Source organism: Rhineura floridana, chromosome 5 (assembly GCF_030035675.1).
Source record: "Rhineura floridana isolate rRhiFlo1 chromosome 5, rRhiFlo1.hap2, whole genome shotgun sequence".
Taxonomy (NCBI): Eukaryota; Metazoa; Chordata; class Lepidosauria; order Squamata; family Rhineuridae; genus Rhineura; species Rhineura floridana.
In genome coordinates this window covers 929,243-947,413 of record NC_084484.1, presented here as the reverse complement: position 1 = coordinate 947,413, position 18,171 = coordinate 929,243, and the positions used below count along the sequence as shown (strand labels likewise).

At 41.1% G+C, this 18,171-nt stretch overlaps 1 protein-coding gene across 1 annotated transcript in view; it reads right to left on the bottom strand.

Moving 5' to 3' along the window:
• Nucleotides 1-2,699: 2,699 nt before the first annotated feature.
• NELFA (negative elongation factor complex member A) overlaps nt 2,700-18,171 on the bottom strand; it is a 51,686-nt gene continuing 36,214 nt past the window's right edge. Inside the window, exons 6-11 of the mRNA XM_061629796.1 lie at nt 16,391-16,460; nt 15,795-15,883; nt 7,981-8,092; nt 4,949-5,175; nt 3,442-3,541; nt 2,700-3,094 (exon numbers count right to left, since the gene is read on the bottom strand). Of these exons, the coding sequence (XP_061485780.1) occupies nt 2,910-3,094; nt 3,442-3,541; nt 4,949-5,175; nt 7,981-8,092; nt 15,795-15,883; nt 16,391-16,460 (783 nt within the window). The 3' untranslated portion in view covers nt 2,700-2,909. The remainder of the gene's footprint in view (nt 3,095-3,441; nt 3,542-4,948; nt 5,176-7,980; nt 8,093-15,794; nt 15,884-16,390; nt 16,461-18,171) is intronic.

The window sequence follows — 18,171 nt, the reverse complement described above, 5'->3', positions numbered from 1 at the left end:
CTTTGAAACCACAGATAAGTCCTTTCACATATTAAGATGTGGAGCAAAAAGATGTTGAAAATATCCATCTTTGAAGATAACACATCTGTACCTTCAAAATAGAATATGTACTGGCTTCCTCCTATTACAAAACAAACTTCACAGCATGAATTTCACAAAAATCTTCTTACAGAGCATATTACCTCCAAGCACGTCAATTTATAGGGCTTACCACATGCAGTTTCACTTCTAGTTTTCTTCCTGTAACTAAATGCCATCAGAGACCCTGTAAACCTGTTATACCTCCTAAATAAAGGAGCTAACCATTACAGAAGTGAATGCAAACTTTTTCATTGGCAAAGATGTACAGCGCCTCGTGGCAAAAACAAGCAGTCTATCGTGTTCAAACTACATGTTTTGCTCCGTTACACTTTGTCTATGTTAGTAAGCATGTCTGCAACTGTACTTAAGACTCTGTGCTAATGTACATGCACACATACAAATTGGGTTAAGATCTTCTTGCCCTACATAAGCTGCCCAGGCAGCCTTCAGTAAACCCAAGTGCATCTTCAGGTTTTCTTTGAAAAATATTCACGCAGGCATTCAAATGTGTGTGTTTTTAGCCCAACTTCTGGACCTAGTTTAGTTTAATTTATATAATTTTAATCTTCACAAGATGAAACCTAAAACCTGTAACTTAATGTTTAAAACAAAGTTTCCAGCTTAAGAATATTAACTTTAAAGTCATGCTGCGGCTCAAATCTGGCCAAGAGAAGGGATAAAATAAAATAATCACATCTCTTGTGATAGTTGCTAAACATTTTAAAATCCTACCTACTAAACACTTGACTTTACTGGCTGAAATCTAGATGCAAGAAAACTAATGTAGAGCCTGTGTCTTGCACCCAATGTTTTGCCAGCTACCATTTTAAATGTTCAATATACAAACATTTCTGTAGCTTCCAACTTCAAAAATATATAAAGAATTGCCTTTATAAAAGATTCTATATTAAATACTAGACTGTCAGGGTTTTTTCCTGTGACCTCAAAACTTATATGGTAAAACAAAAACAAATGGTAAAAAGCTACCCTGTTCTTAATTCTTAGATTACTACGTCACATTCTAGCTTTACAAAGGGTTAAATGACCTTAGCTGGAACCCATTCTGAAACTACACATTTTCTACTTTTTCCTAATACTTGTTCAGCTGATGAGTAAAATTGTTAGGACAAAAGCTATAATAATGCTCTCTTGTCAATACCCAACCCTGTGTTCTCTCAACCATGTTTAGGGCAAGGAACATGAAACCAAACATCACTATCCCAGAAGAGTTCTGCTATTTTCTGTTTTAACAAGTTGAGACACAGCTTGATTACATCAGAACAAAATGTTGAATAAGACCTTGTCTTTCTTCCTAGATTAAGATTCTCAGATGAGGTATAGTCTGATAAATGGAAATGCAAAATGCCAAAAACAGAAGCCTGGATGTATCTGAAGAGCTAGAATCCAACACAAAGCTCTCTTGTATCCCACACTGCTAGTGCAACCTGTGCCTTGCTCCTTCAACCTCAGGTTTTTAAAACTTGTACCCACAATTACTGATGGAAATTACAGAAGTATGATTCCTTTTATTATTCCCCAACCGTAAACTGTGAAAATTATCAAGGTCCGATGAAGCAGAATTGAAGTCCCAAGAGTACAGCAGTTAAGAAACTACTCTGAAGGCAGAGCCTCCTCTGTTTCTCCCACTGTGCAGCAGAGCTACTGCTAAAAAGGCTCTCAGATCTCATGAAGTCCTGGCCATGATCCACATCCCTGTGAATGGGCGCATGGGAAAAGATTCTGAAGGATCCCTTCAGTTTCACAGAACCATTCTCCAGCGATGGTAGCTACATTAACCCTAGGGGGGAAAATGAGGGATGAGCCATAATGGGATTACCATTTTAACTCCTATTTAACACATGCCAACACGGACACAGGGACAATCCTCCAACATAACTTCACCATGTTATTATGTTCACAGACGCCATTTTGAAGACTGGTCTTTGGTAGATTCAAAAGGTATCAGTTGGGAACAAAAAGACAACATGCTTCATTTTCTTGGAACTAGTTATGTTACCCTGAAACACCAGCTTTAAAGAGCACAGGGATGAGCAGCACGGCAATCAAAGTCCTACATTTTGACACTGAAGAAGTTCGACACTTGCTGCCATCCAGACCAAAAAAACCCCGCCCTTTAACTTTTTGGTCTGGCTTACTTTACATAGTTTTATGTATACATATAAAAATGTAGCCCATTTATAAGAGATGTGCAAGTATGATATGACACCAGGGAATTGGTTTGGGCTCTGTGGTTCTTTGCCCACTCATGGGAACCACTTCTGGCAGTATGCAGTCCTATGAAGGAACTCCTTAGTTGCTGTATGCAAAATAAAATAAAATAAAAAATTATTACCCTTCGTGTTTTCACAATCACTGTATAGCCGCTACAGTGAGGGGTATCCAACCAGACATATACCACATACACTAAGTTACAGAAGAGAAATATAGCAGTGCCCATTTTTTACACAGAATCTAGTCAACCGAGCACCACTGCTGTAAAAATAGTCTTAACTGGAAGGCATTTCCTCAGTCTGGTCTCTCACAAGCATCTGAACACAAACCTCTTTCCCCTAAAGGTGGAAATGTTTTAGCTCTTATCATTCAGTCTTCGTGAGTCATTGCACCCTCCCCCAACTCTTTAATAATAATTTAAAAAATACAAGCATCGCAATTCTGTCCTTTGTCCTCCTGCAGCTGGAGCCGATCACAGCTAGTATGCTGGGTGGTTACAAGGCGTACACAGGAATGTTGTTCTGTCTAGTCAATACACTATGTACATTCTGGCTTATTCTATGGTCTGTTTGGTCTACATTTTATTATTGAATTGTTTAAGAAAAATTAGGTAATGGTTTGTATTTCTTTAGTCTGGTCCACTGCCCAGTAGCATAGTTCATTTCAAAGACTGTGTCAACTTGCGTGGTGGTGCTTCCTGTGCCATCAGCCTTCGGCAGCAGCTCTGTATGTTCACTTAGTTTGATCTGGATTATGTCGCCCTGTTCTTGACAAGGATTTTCTGTGGAGGCAACAAGATATACATGTCAAGATCAAATGCATCAGAGGAACTTAGCAAAGAGAAAGAGAAACGGTTTAAGCCAGAAGCGATGCAGAAAACAAGCTCCTCGCTAGCATGTACGATTAGTGCCCTCGCATATTAATTCTCCCTCCTGTGAAAAGTGTGTGCTACTCTTAAAAAACAATTGCTTTGAAGATGCGTAGAGATAGCTCAGCTCAGTCCATGCAGACCACAATCACCACTCATCCCCAAGAAGAGGGCCATAAAAATGCTTCTGGCCTCTGAATAACATGTTCAGCTATACTGCTTTGATATTCAAATAAAGAAATATAATTTTTAATACATACCTCTGGATCCTGCCATGAATCCAAGGATAAGAGCCTTCTCTGGCCTAGTAACTTTGTTTGCTGTCTTGAACATTTCTTGTGCTGCACACATCTGTTCCCTCTGCAAGAAAGATGTAGTGGTTAGAGTGTTGGACTACGACCTGGGGGACCAGGGTTCGAATCCCCACACAGCCATGAAGCTCACTGGGTGACCTTGGGCCAGTCACTGCCTCTCAAAAGGGGTGGGAGGAAGCAGCTTGGATTCGAAGTGCTTCCTCCAGCTGCTTCCTCCTCTGGAGAGATTAAAAAATGGCTCCATTTAAAAATGGAACATTTTATGTCCAGTGGTTTTGGTCCCTCATAATTTCAGAAATTAGTGCCATTACTGGTCAAACAATATACCAGACCCAGCACTTTGCCTTTTGTCAGTGTTTTGTGGAAACAACTCAGATCTAACTTCAAAACCCTTAATACGTTACTTGTTGGTTGCTGCCAGGCCGGTAATCTCACAGGGGTGGAAAGATGTTTCAAATTTTAATTTAATTTGGAAAACTGGTATAAGAAATCACTTTATATAACCTTGTTGGAAAAACTCACCCACCATCTCAAGGTCTTACAAGGCGAAGCTGAGCGGGAAGATTATACTGTAATTCGGTGGCCATTCATAACATATGTCACTGACCATTCTCTCCACGCTTTAATTCCTGCTAACCATGACTTTGGTGTTGTTTGTAAAATTCATATACACACATAGATGCTGATTCCTTCATCCCTGCCCCCCTCTACTCTATTTGCCTCCTCCCGATGTCTTCATGAATCCTTTCTCAACCCGTTATTTTAATCCTCTGCAATATTCTATCCCCCAACGCCTACCACCTTACCAATCTTTTTTAAAACTGAAGTGCTCTCAGGTTTATGGATGAAAGTTATTGCAAACGTGGCTATTGTTCTCCTTTGTTTCTTGTTGTTTCAATTTAAAGTGTATATTGTATCATTCTTCATTATAAAAAATAATAAAAAGTTATTGTTAAAAAATGGAGCATTTTTTCTTACCAAAGGAAGTTGTTTCGATTTTAGCACTGGAGGAAGCCCTTTGAATTCAAACTGCTCTCTCTGCAGAAAGGAAAATGCTCCATTTGACTTCAAAGGGTCTCCTGCCAATGAGATGGCCCATCTTCAAAGGAGGTTGTTGTAACCACCAGTCATCTGATTGGCTGTTAAGTGACCTCTCCTTCAAACGTTGACAGGTGTCAATCACCTGATGTCATAATGCCACCAGGTGATTGACAGGTGAGTAGTCCCACCCACTCATCAAAGTTGGCCCACGGGGTGGATGGAGAGAGATCCAGTCCCTTACTTCTGGCTTACTGGATCACAAACTGTGTAAGCATAGCACACATCAGATCATCAGAGCTGGAGTCTATTTGTAACACGCACAAATAATGACAATACTCTCAGTGAGTTAAAGAATTATTTACAGACACATCCTGGGATATTAGTAGTACTACATAACCCTACACTTGCTTACTGTTAGAGAGAGGTTTTTCTTGGGGGGTGCCTGCTGAGGAGTTGCCTGTGGCACTTGTACTGCTGGAGAGGCAGCGGGAGGAGTCACAGGAGAGGTAGGTGTCACTGCAGCTGCATTTGAATTACTGTTGTACATGGGTGTCCTCTGCTTAAACTGAGTAGGGACAGCAGTGCTGGGGGCCGTAGCAGGTTCTTCTTTAGCTTGCAAAGGCTCCCGAACAGATCCAGCTATTGGGACCAAAAATGTCATTAAGAAAAAAGTGATCATTACAAATTTTAACACAACCCTGCTTCCTATCCCAAGGGTCACTAAAGGAAGATCCTCAATAACTTAGTAAAAGGTAACTGACAATGAGTTCATATATCTTCACTTTTGCTTTTCCACTTTCCTTGCCTGGATACTTGGTGCAGGCACTCAGTGCTTACAGAATCAAAGACTCAAAATTCCTCAGTACATGTGTGAAATTGAAGGGTATCATCTGGGTACACTTCAGGTCATTCAAAGCCTTTCCAGAGAAAGAGACACCATACACTTGCTGCTTATCAGGCAGGAGATCACCAATTGCTGGATAAATCCAGCAATTGGTGATTTCTCTTATATTTGAAATCTTGTTGTGCATCCCACCCACCCAAACCACTGAATTTCAAAGAGATAGATTCTAAAGATGAAAAGAGATGTACATAGATTAAGTACAGAGGGTAATTTGAAGGCCTTTTTTGTCCCAAGGGCCACGTAAGCAGTGGGTGGGCATTTGGGGGATGCGTGCTACAGTGGGCGTGGCCAGTGGTGGGCAGGGCCATTACACAGTTGCCTACTCTCAATTTAATATCCTCCACCCCACAGCACTCCCAGCGCAGACATAACTGGTTGGCTGCATCAGGAGGGTGGGAGAGGGCAAGCCTGAAGCGTCCCCTCCACAATGCTCCCAAACACAGGCAAAATCACTGTCTCTGTGCTGCTTCATGTAGGAACAGCAGTCTTTTCCCTGCTGCCCAGTTAATGGCTGATCAGTCAGGTGATTGTGGAAAATGAGTGGGCTTCATGGGAGAGCTGCAGGTTGCCCAAGTATGGCATAAAGGGCTCTCTACTCAGACATTAGCAGTGCAGGAGTTTGCCTTCCTCCCTTGATTGTTTCCTATGGCTGGACTGAAGCATGTAAAAATTAATATATAGGATCTTGACCATTTGTGGAGCCATTTTATCTTTTCCTTAATACAACTGAAGGGCTGTGAGAATATTTCCTTTTGAGGAAAATTGTTTCATGCCCCTAGAGTAGGAGTCTAATCCAGAATGGAACTCTGCCCTTCCTGGGTAGGAGACAGGGAGGAGTGGCGAGTTTCTATCCTAGGTGAGAGCTGGGGCATGCGTCATGTCTGATAGTTTTCTTTGTTTGAGAGTCTTCCAGGTTTTGTCCCCTACACTGTCCCCTGCTATATACCTGTAGTTACTAGAGATGTGTCAGGGAAATAATGTGTCTAGGCCACGGTCCTGCGGGAGAAGGTCAAGGGACTACTTTCCCTGTGATGATAAGTAAGGGGAGATACAGAGGTAGGCAAAGCATACGGGGGGGGTAGTTACATCAAAGCTCTTGCCCCCTCTGCTTCGCTTGCTGTATTTCAGAATCTGGGGATGCTGGTTTGCCAACCCCTGGCCTGGTGTTGTTGTTAAATGTTAGTTCTGTCCAGAATAAAACATCCACAGTTTGATCACTGATGAGGGCAGACTTGGCATGGATAGCTGAGACATGGGCGAATGAACTTAGTGGCCCAATGCTAACTCAGCTGTTTCTATCTATATCTTTTATAACCTCTGATTTAAAACAGCTGCACTTGTTGCCAGCTCGTTTCCAGGCCCAATTTGAGGTGCTCAGGCCTGTGTTTAAAGCCCTAAGTGACTTAGGCCTCAAATATCTGAAAGACTGCCTCCTTCCTGACAGACCCTCTGACAGACCACAAGAGGGGACCTTCTCTGTAGTCCCGCTGCACTCAGAAGCTTGGGTGGATGGCCTGGGAGAGGGTCTTCTCCGTGGCAGCCCCTCAATTGTGGAACTCCCTCCCCACAGAGGTGCTTCTGGCAACTTCACTGTACAGTTTTCAGCAAATGCTGAAGAAGCACCTCTTTAGCCTGGCCTTTGACACCAGAGATGTATATTTTTAGCACCCATCTATTTTTTGTGATGTTGTGATTTTAAGTTATTTTAAATTATGCACTTTAAACTGCTGTAACCTGTCCTGTGATCTCAGGGTGAAGTGTGGGTAATAAATAAATATAACAAGTTGATAATGAGGACAATGAGCTTGTCAAGGATTATCAATAACTTGGCACAGTCATTAACAAAAATGGAGACAATCGTCAAGAAATCAGAAGAAGTCTGGGACTGGGGAGGGCAGCTATGAGAGAACTACAAAAGGTCCTCACATGCAAAGATGTATCAAAGAACACTAAAGTCAGGATCATTCAGGCCATGGTATTCCCGATCTCTATGTATGGATGTGAAAGTTGGACAGTGAAAAAAGCAGATAAGAGAAAGATCAACTCATTTGAAATGTGGTGTTGGAAGAGAATTTTGTGCATACCATGGACAGCAAAAAAGACAAATAATTGGGTGTCAGAACAAATTAAACCAGAACTGTCACTAGAAGCTAAAATGATGAAACTGAGGTTATCATACTTTGGACACATCATGAGAAGACATGATTCACTAGAAAAGACAATAATGCTGGGGAAAACAGAAAGGGGGTAGAAAAAGAAGATGACCAAACACAAAGGCAGACACAGACCTGAACGTACAAGATCTGAACAGGGTGGTTTACAACAGATGCTAATGGAGGTCGCTGATTCATAGGGTCGCCATAAGTTGCAATTGACTTGAAGGCACATCACACGCACAACAACAACAACAACAATAATAGTGTATGTTTATAATAAAAATTAGCACCAGTCTGCTGCTGGTTGTTGTTTTTTACAACATTGAACTTGTTAAGCAATGAACATATTTAAAAATGCCATACATGGAAGAACATGTCACTTACCTGGCTGTGTGTCAGCACTTGGACCATAGGAGGAAGATGGCACAACACTGGGAGCTGCAGGCAGATAGCTAGTAGAAGCCAGGGCAGGGTCATTATTCAAAGAGGCAAGTTTCTGAAAAACAGCACACAGTTGCTTGCAACTATTTCAAGAATAATGTTGCTAGTTTAGGGTGCTGTGTTCGTTCCTGTCATTTCAGAACAGAGCCCTACACAGATCTGGCTTAGGAAGCATCTGATCCAGCCCGCTTGCTTTTTGATGAGCAAGTTCTTGCAGGAGCCAGGAATGCTTCCTATGAGCTTCACAGGCAGAGGATCTTGCTACACTAAAGCATACTTACATAAGCTCCAGGCTAGACATTTGCAATGGGCTCTACATGGGACTGATCCTGAAAGCAATTTGGAAGCTTCAGGTTAGTGCAAACCACTGCTGCACACATCTTTCTGATGATTACATGTTGCAAGCACATCTAGCAAGTCTTCTTTCATCTGCAGTGCCTCTTATTACATTTCCAGGTTAAATTCAAGATGCTGGTCCTTACCAACAAAGGATTCCACATATTTTAAGACGCATTTGTCCTTCTGTTTCCCACATCAGCTTCAGTTCTTTTCAGAGGCCTGCTTCAATAGCTGTATTTATGCAGAGTTAGACCTGCTGTCATGACAAGCTGGACCTTTATACCAATTGTCTCCAAGATTTCAGACAAAAGTCCACCTGAGATCTATAGTTCACCTCCAGGAATGCCAATAGGATTCTCTTTGCCCAGACACTATATATAGATTGGGCCCTCCACCCTACATACAAAAGGGGAAACAAATTTGCATATGTTTTGTGTCATATGCAAATGTGTATCCTCATTTTGGGGGTGGGGCCAAAAAATAAATCAGGAGCTACACAGCAGTAATAAGAAGTCTAACAAAGAATGTCAACTAGTAAAGCTTTTTTCATAATTGCATTTCCATACCAGAACAGCTTAATGCATTCAAAGTCTGCTGGTCACACAGCTGTAGAGGTGTTCTCCCCCAATGCTAATCCTAAAACATACAAAGAACTCATGTTTCATGAGTCGTATGCCAGTTTCGTTACTGTAGGTCTTTTCTCAATTAAGCGTAGGCTGGCAATACCACAATCAGTACAAGACCAGACACAGCATTTCAGATGGCAGGGGTCGGTGGGGCAGTCAAAAGAAATGTCAGATTTACTGCAACCAAGGTTCAGATGCCACAGTTGGGAAAAAAATCAGTATTAGATTGTTAGAAAGCAAGCCATACCTGTTAAAATTCTTTATATATTCATTTTCTTATATTCCACATTTCTTCGGTTAGGTAACCCCAGGCGGTATATGTCTGGCTCCTTCAGTGGTCAACCATTCAGGCAGTGACTAGACTAAGACCTGCTTAGCTTCAGCAACGTGGTGGCCTCATGCCCCTTTAGACCCTATCTATAATAACTGCAGCAATGTTAGCCTCCTTTTTGCCTTTTTTGTACGCAAAAGGAATTTGATTCTTTTGACATGAATGTATCCTTTGAAGTGTTAACATCAGCAGCAACAACCCACCCCCAAGAATCCCTCTATTTTCCCCCATACTGTAGGTGGGAAAGTAATTAATCACCACCCCATCGCATTGCTGCTATAATCTTAAAAGTGCTTCCAACTACATTTCTCCCAAAAAAACCAAATAAGCAAGAGACTAGATAAAAACACTGCCCTACACTGTTGGATTGTTATGTACAGGATTGCCACCAATATTAGTACAGCAAACCTGGGCTACATTGCAGGACTAATATGTTGTTGTTGTTGTTATGTGCCTTAAAGTCGATTACGACTTATGGCAACCTTATGAATCAGCGACCTCCAAGAGCATCTTCCACCTCCCTCCTTCTTCACTCTCTCCTGACAAACAACTCTCTCCATTAAAATCTGAAGGGCACAGGTCACCCCAGAGTGGATCTGTGTACCCTAAAAGTGAGGAGAAATTATGCTACAAATGTGGTAGACCGGGGCACCTACGTTTTCAATGTGAGGTTACCAACCCCATTAGTAATCCTGCTCAGACAAGGGCAGTGAAAACAGAGCCCAAGGCTTTAGAAACAGCGAAAAAGGTTCAGTTTTGCCAGATAAACTGGACAGAAGTAACAGACCTTGATTCAAGTCTGAGAGAGGAAGTGAGTGTACAAGGGGCAAATTATTGGGCATTGCTTGACACTGGTGCCGCTCAGACGTTACTGAGGCCAGATTTAATAAAATCTGAAGAAATATTACCCCAGGAAATGGTGAATATCCAAGGAGTGAGGGGTCAACCAGAGAGTTTGCCTGTGGCCCTGGTGGATATGACTTGGAGAGGCCGAGAGGGCCGATATAAAGTAGTCATTAATGCCCAGCAACAAGAACCAGTAATACTGGGAAGGGATGTAATGGGCGCCCAAGGAAAGATCTATGTAGTGACCAGACAGCAAATTGGCAGAGAAAAAGAAGCCATATTAAGGGGGGCTGAAACAAACAGGGTGGAATCTGTTAGCCAGCCGTCAGACGTCCTAACCCTAACCCTTTATGGAATCAATCCATCTCTTGTTTGGCCTTCCTCTTTTTCTACTCCCTGCTGTTTTCCCCAGCATTATTGTCTTTTCTAGTGAATCGTGTCTTCTCATGATGTGTCCAAAGTATGATAACCTCAGTTTCATCATTTTAGCTTCTAGTGACAGTTCTGGTTTAATTTGTTCTGGTTTAATTTGTTCTAACGCCCAATGATTTGTCTTTTTCACAGTACATGGTGTGCGCAAAGCTCTCCTCCAGCACCACATTTCAAATGAGTTGATTTTTCTCTTATCTGCTTTTTTCACTGTCCAACTTTCACATCCATACATAGAGAGCGGGAATACCATGGCCTGAATGATCCTGACTTTGGTGTTCAGTGATACATCTTTGCATGTGAGGACCTTTTGTAGTTCTCTCATAGCTGCCCTCCCCAGTCCTAGCCTTCTTCTGATTTCTTGACTATTGTCTCCATTTTGGTTAATGACTGTGCCGGGATATTGATAATCCTGGACAAGTTCAATGTCATTGTCGACTTTAAAGTTACATAAATCTTGTTTCATTATTTTAGTCTTTTTGACGTTCAGCTGTAGTCCTGCTTTTGTGCTTTCCTCTTTAACTTTCATCAGCATTTGTTTCAAATCATTACTGGTTTCTGCTAAGAGTATGGTATCATCTGCATATCTTAAATTATTGATGTTTCTCCCTCCAATTTTCACACCTCCTTCATCTTGGTCCAATCCCGCTTTCCGTATGATATGTTCTGCGTACAGATTAAACGAATAGGGTGATAAAATACACCCCTGTCTCACACCCTTTCCGATGGGGAACCAATCGGTTTCTCCATATTCTGTCTTTACAGTAGCCTCTTGTCCAGAGTATAGGTTGCGCATCAGGACAATCGGATGCTGTGGCACCCCCATTTCTTTTAAAGCATTCCATAGTTTTTCATGATCTACACAGTCAAAGGCTTTGCTGTAGTCTATAAAGCACAGGGTGATTTTCTTCTGAAATTCCTTGCTCTGTTCCATTATCCAACGTATGTTTGCAATATGATCTCTGGTGCCTCTTCCCTTTCTAAATCCAGCTTGGACATCTGGCATTTCTCGCTCCATATATGGTAAGAGCCTTTGTTGTAGAATCTTGAGCATTACTTTACTTGCATGGGATATTAAGGCAATAGTTCGGTAATTACTGCATTCTCTGCGATCCCCTTTCTTTGGAAGTGAGATATATATTGAATGCTTCCAGTCTATGGGCCATTGTTTAGTTTTCCATATTTCTTGACAAATTTTTGTCAAAATTTGGACAGATTCAGTCTCAGTAGCTTGTAGTAACTCTATTGGTATGTCATCTATTCCTGGTGATTTGTTTCTTCCAAGAATTTTAAGAGCAGCTTTCACCTCACATTCTAAAATTTCTGGTTCTTCATCATATGGTTCCTCCGTGAATGAATCTGTCACCATTGCAACTCTTTTATAGAGTTCTTCAGTGTATTGCTTCCATCTTCCTTTTACTTCATCTCGGTCAGTCAGTGTGTTTCCCTGTTGATTATTCAACTTCCCTACTCGTGGTTTAAATTTCCCTTTCATTTCTCTAATCTTTTGGAATAGGGCTCTTGTTCTTCCCATTTTGTTGTCCTTTTCTATTTCTATATAATAACTATTGTAATAGTTTTCTTTGTCCCTACGTACTAGTCGTTGCATAGTTGCATTTAGGGTTCTGACCGTGTTTCTATCTCCTTTCGCTTTTGCTTTCCTTCTCTTTTTAACCATTTTAAGAGTTTCTTCAGTCATTCATTGAGGTCTTTCTCTCTTTTTAGGTAGAGGTATTGTCTTTTTGCATTCTTCTGATAACGTCCCTGACTTCAGTCCATAGTTTTTCTGGTTCTCTGTCAACTAAGTTTAAAGCCTCAAACCTGTTCCTTATTTGATCTTTATATTCTTCTGGGATGTTATTTACATTGTATTTTGGCATTATGAGTGCTTTGTTCTTCTTCTTTAGCTTTACTCTGATTTTCGATACGATCAGTTCATGATCTGTACCGCAGTCTGCTCCTGGTCTTGTTTTTGCAGAAAGTATGGAACTTCTCCATCTTCTGTTTCCAATTATATAATCAATTTGATTCCTATATTGACCATCTGGTGATGTCCACGTGTACAGTTGTCTTTTTGGTTGCTCAAAAAATGTGTTGGCAAGAAACAAATCATTGGCTTCACAGAATGCAATAAGTCTTTCTCCTGCTTCATTTCTGTCTCCTAAGCTCCATTTCTCCACAATTCCTAGTTCTTCTCTGTTCCCTACTTTTGCATTCCAGTCCCTCATGATTATCATCATATCTTGTTTTGGTGTGTGATCAATTTCTTCTTGTAGTTCTGCGTAAAATCTCTCCAATTCTTCTTCTTCTGTGTTTGATGTTGGAGCGTAGACTTGGATGATGGTTATGTTAATAGGTTTCCCATTTAATCTCACTGATATCACTCACTCAGACCTTGCGTTGTAGCTCTTAATTGCTTTTGCTACATCACTTCTCACTATTAAAGCAACTCCGTTTCTTCTTGATTTCTCATTTCCTGCATAAAATATTTTGTAGTTGCCTGACTGAAAATGTCCCACTCCAGTCCATTTTAATTCACTCACGCAAAGTATTGTAATGTTGATACGCTCCATTTCTTGCTTGACAATTTCTAACTTTCCCAGGTTCGTGCTTCTCACATTCCATGTTCCTACTGTGTGCGTCGTACAACATACGGACTAACATACTTCACACTTTCTTAGCCACAATACCCCAGCCCTACAATATGGATATACTGATGGCTTTTTTTGTATTTGTATTAGTAAGGCTTTTCTAACATGTTTACACATTCAGAAAAACCATTTTTTGCATGAAATTAAATCTAAGTTAGAAAGAAGATGAACTCCAGTCTTTGTTGTTACCTTTTCCTTGCGGGCGCATGTGCTATTGCCCAGTCACAGTTACACTAAAATTCTGGATTTCTCAATTATTATCAGGGATGGGGGAAAAAACAGTTTCAACTGAAGCAGAAACTGCCTTCAAAATGAACCAGTCAGGCCTTCTCCTAGGAGGTGGGACTTCCTGGGTCCTCACTTCGGCTTGAATGAGTCTACATTTCTCTCTAGCATTTGTTAATCACGTCAGACTTCACTGACTGGCTAGCACTGGAAGGCAGGGCAGGTTCATATACCACAATGCAATTGCTTCGAAACTCTCATTTTAAAGAGGTAGAGGCTTGCTTTTTTAAAAAGGAAAGCTCCGGATCTGCCCCTCCGCTGGCTCTGGGCCTCACGCTGTAGCAGCCTCTGCACCCACCTCTCTGCAGCCCTGATCCTCTCTCCTATCGGCCTTCCAGAAGGCATCCAAAACATGTCTCTTCTCTTTGGCATTCTAATCATGTCGCTAGTTTGTTTGCTCAACACTGTTTATTTATTTAGCTATAACTTTTATTTGTTTTACGTACCTTGAGTATGAAGAAAGACAGTTTACTAATTGTTTTAGATAAAAGCACAGGATAATAAAAGCACTCATAGTAGGGCCTGGACTGAAATTTGGATTTAGGGGCTGGGACTGCTGGAGGATAACTTGCACTTTCCCCTCTATTAGAGAAGAGAAACTCCCATCCACCCTGTTTTGGTATTACTTGGGATAGTTGCCAACTTAGAATAAAATTAAACTGGGAAAGGTCATTAGCACAGCAATCGTAACTGGAATCAGGGAGGCCAGAGTGTTGGAGCTACTGCCGCATCCAAGACTCTGCCAACCAGGGTGAAGTGGGGGAGGCTCCCCCCCTTTTCTTGCTGTGCCAGCTCCAGGACTGGTGAAGGAAAGGGGCCCTACAATTGGGCCCTTCTGGTGGAATCCAGCATCCCAACCCTACCTCAAAACACCCCATCTCTGGTCTTTTCTCTGCCTAACCTTGGAAGTAAGTACCCATCCAGGCATTGCGATAGTCATCACACACCTTCCACTGGCGGAAAGGCAAATACAGACCATCCTAATCCACCCGCTCTCCCAGTCTCAGGACTCAAGCAGCTAGATTGTTAAGATTAATACACCCTACTTGGCTTGAATCTGTTTTGATGATATGGCGTGCAACACAAAATACCAGGTGAGAGGGAGTAATGGACAAGCAAGTCCCTAAAGCCTGGTTTCAGCTGCAGGTTTGAATCAGGTCCCTCACCACCATCTCCTCCCAAATTGTATAAGAAGCATTCTTATAAATTTACAAATTGTATAAGAAGTATTCTTTAAAACATGCAGAATCACTACTACAGTAAAGAATGACTACTATAGTAAAGTTTCTTAATATATTTCTTAAGGTTGACAAATTTAAGTGTTATTCAAAATACTAATTTAAAATTGAATTAGATTTTTTAAGGCCCCAAATCAGCCAATACTAGCTCTGAACTGATTTTTAAAAAGGTTTTTGAGGAAAGGAAAGCTGTAAACTCTCAGGCTGAGAAGCAAGGAAAGGAGATCAGGGTGGAAAAAAAATTAGAGGGCAGGTGCAAATCCTGTTTTGCATTGTCTTGCCTTCTAGAGTGGAAAGTGCAACCCAATCAAGGGATCTTCCTCCATCCTCATCCTAATCAGTGTTGCACTATCTGACTATTTAATATAGCATTCTGTGTCTAAATTTTTGCGCTTCACATACATAGAATCTCAAATACATTTGTGGCAACCAACATGTTTCCTCTAGCTATGTGGTACATGATTGGCAATGCAATCTTATGCATTTCTATTCAGAAATAAGCCCCACAGGAGTTTAATGGGGATTACCTCCAAGAGAATGTTGTACTAGGGATAGGGGTACACACCAAAGGTGCCATGGTGCCCACAGATGCCGTGTCGGAGACCCCAGGGCTAGAATGTGGTAATTCCTTGGTGAATGAATGGCATATATACATTTTGAAAAGCACAAAGAATCCCTTCACACATAATGATGCATGAGAGCTCGCAATTATTAAAAACCAGTCTGGGAGACGAAGCCCTTGCATTTCTCCACCTGGCCCAATCTACTCCCCCTACAAAAGAGAGGGGAATTCCAAATTAGAATAGATCTAGGTCAGCTTTTCTGCCTACTACTCTCACTTGTCACTGCTGCCCACCCCACCACCCCGGTTTAGCTACATGCCAGATTCCTATGCACATAGAATTACCAACATCTCAAAAAAGGTTTTTGCTTTGAAATTCATGCATGTTTCCTCCATAATTTATAGGTACAATTCAGTACTCACTTAAGAGGCAATTGCTGTAAGTCCTACCTGAGTAGACACAAGCCCAGCAGCATAGTCTGGAGTAGCATTTTCTACAACTGTTTCCTCTTTCGCTTGCTTTTCCACCACTTCTGTATCTATACCATTAAAGAACATAGAAGTCAGTCAGTCATAATTGCTGCCTTACAGTGATTAGCTCTTTTATTTTACTATCTCTCCAGCAAAATGTATGCATGCATAGAAATAAAACAATTTGATTTGCTCTGCTAGGTAAGCCCAAGTACAAGCCTCTTCTCATATAGTATTTTTCTTTATTACTGAGAACAGATTTATATCATGTGGAAAGATAAATAATTCTCTATATATTCCATTTGTTGTACAACTTTTCTTTTCTTTTTCAAATTACATTTGTGACCACTTGCAAACCTCTTTGCTGGTCTGTGACTATGTGCCCTCCCTATCAGAAGTTGTTCACTCTTTGAAGCTTATCACAAGCAAGCAGACAATTCTTCCATCTTCTCAAATTTCAACTTCACACTGGTATAGCATATGAACAGAACAGAAAAGCCAACTATTAGCCCTTAGCTTTAAGTTTAATTTGATAGAGTAAGTATAACAGCATGTTCATAACATGGTATACTAACCTAAGGTCTTTCTTCTTCTTTTAGCTTCCCTGCCAGAACCAATCGTATCCAGCTCTGAGATGTCTAGTAACTGAAAATATATAAAAGAAGCACTTAATTTCACTCTTATTACAGAGTTCACTGGCTTCATCATATTGGATGCATGGACTGCTCTGTCTACCTTTCACAATTCCACATATGCATATGATGTTATGTTAGGACTGCTTCCCTCTTACAAAATTAGCAGGTGTGAACTGATTTTGCACATGTATTCATTCTGCACCTCATAATATCCAAGAGTACCCATGTGTCTTTTTTTTTTAACTGCGTAAGCACAATGGGGTGTCAGAACTGCCAGCAACGAATGAAATGTGCAGCATTTTTACAGATTGTAGAGTATACCCACAGTGTATCTGCTTAGATACTAACATCCACATTTGCATTTCTTTAAAAATCATCTCTCATTTATATCATTGTGAAAAGAAATTGTATAAAGTGAAGGTAATGGTGGAGGTTGCTGTGGTTAGAGGACTGGAAGGTCTGCACCCTGCATGGGTAATGATCCCATCCTTGTAGCCTCCAGGGAAATCCCTCTCTTGAATGACAGGAGACACAACCCTGTGCAGGCAATTATTTGGTGGCCATACACACACAAGCCACCAAATGTTATTTTCTGAAGCAGAACAAACAATGGTGATGGTTGTCCATAGTCAGTCCGTTGCCTCTGTACCATTTACACTTCTCAAAAGGTAGGCTGTGCCATAGAGGTGCATGGTGGCAAGCTCATTGTTATGGGCCCACACAAATGCAGCCAGGGAACTCTCAACTGTTGTTTATCATTTGGTTTTTATCCCACCCTTCCTCCCAGCAGGAGCTCACACTATAGTTTGGCTTAGTGTGTCTTCCAAAGTCAGGCCCACGGTTTAGCTCTCTCCAGACTAACCATGAGCTGAAACCAAGGTCTGTCTTATGGAAAGCTAAATCATGAAGTCAAACAACATGGTGCATCAAACTACTGCGTAGCTCAGCATGGCAAGCAGGAAGAGGAAAAAAGCACCAAGATCACTAGCACAGAAAGGAGATGAGCTCTGGTGGTTCATGAAATAGGCTTTTTATTTCGCTTAATGCATTTTGGAGAAAGAACTCCTTCTACAGCGGCTATAAACAAAGATAAAAAAATAAGAACATATATGGCTCAAGAATGCTTATGTTCAGTCCACTGTGTTTCACACACCCAGGCCACAAGGACACCATCCATGTGGCCACTGTACATATTGAAATTCACCAAAAAGATGATGACCTTGTCCATCATGGCACCGGCAAGCACATTCAGATATCTGATTTTCTGACTTTCAACAGTGCAGGAATCATTTACGTGACTGCATGCCCCTGCAGTAAGATCTATGTAGGAAAGACATCCAGGCCTTTAAAAATAAGCATTGTTGAACATCTATGCCATTCTGGCATCAAAGAATGGGGCCCCATTAGTAAAACATTTTCTTGAAAAACTACATATGTTTTGGACCATTGAAAACATCAGTCGTAATGAAAGAGTATTAAGTACAAGGGAATTGTTTTGGATTGCATCTTTAAAAAGTCTGGCACTTGGGGACTCAATAAAGATTTGGACTTTTCTGTACAAATATAAACAAATTGTGGTATATTAGATTTGCTGGATCTGTTATATTAGAATGACTGGGGTATGGATATATATGTATCCCCCTGGTTTCACATATGTTTCAATGTTTCCTTTCTACATTGTAAATTGTAGATTAGCCTGTATACTTTGTCTCAGTGCCAAG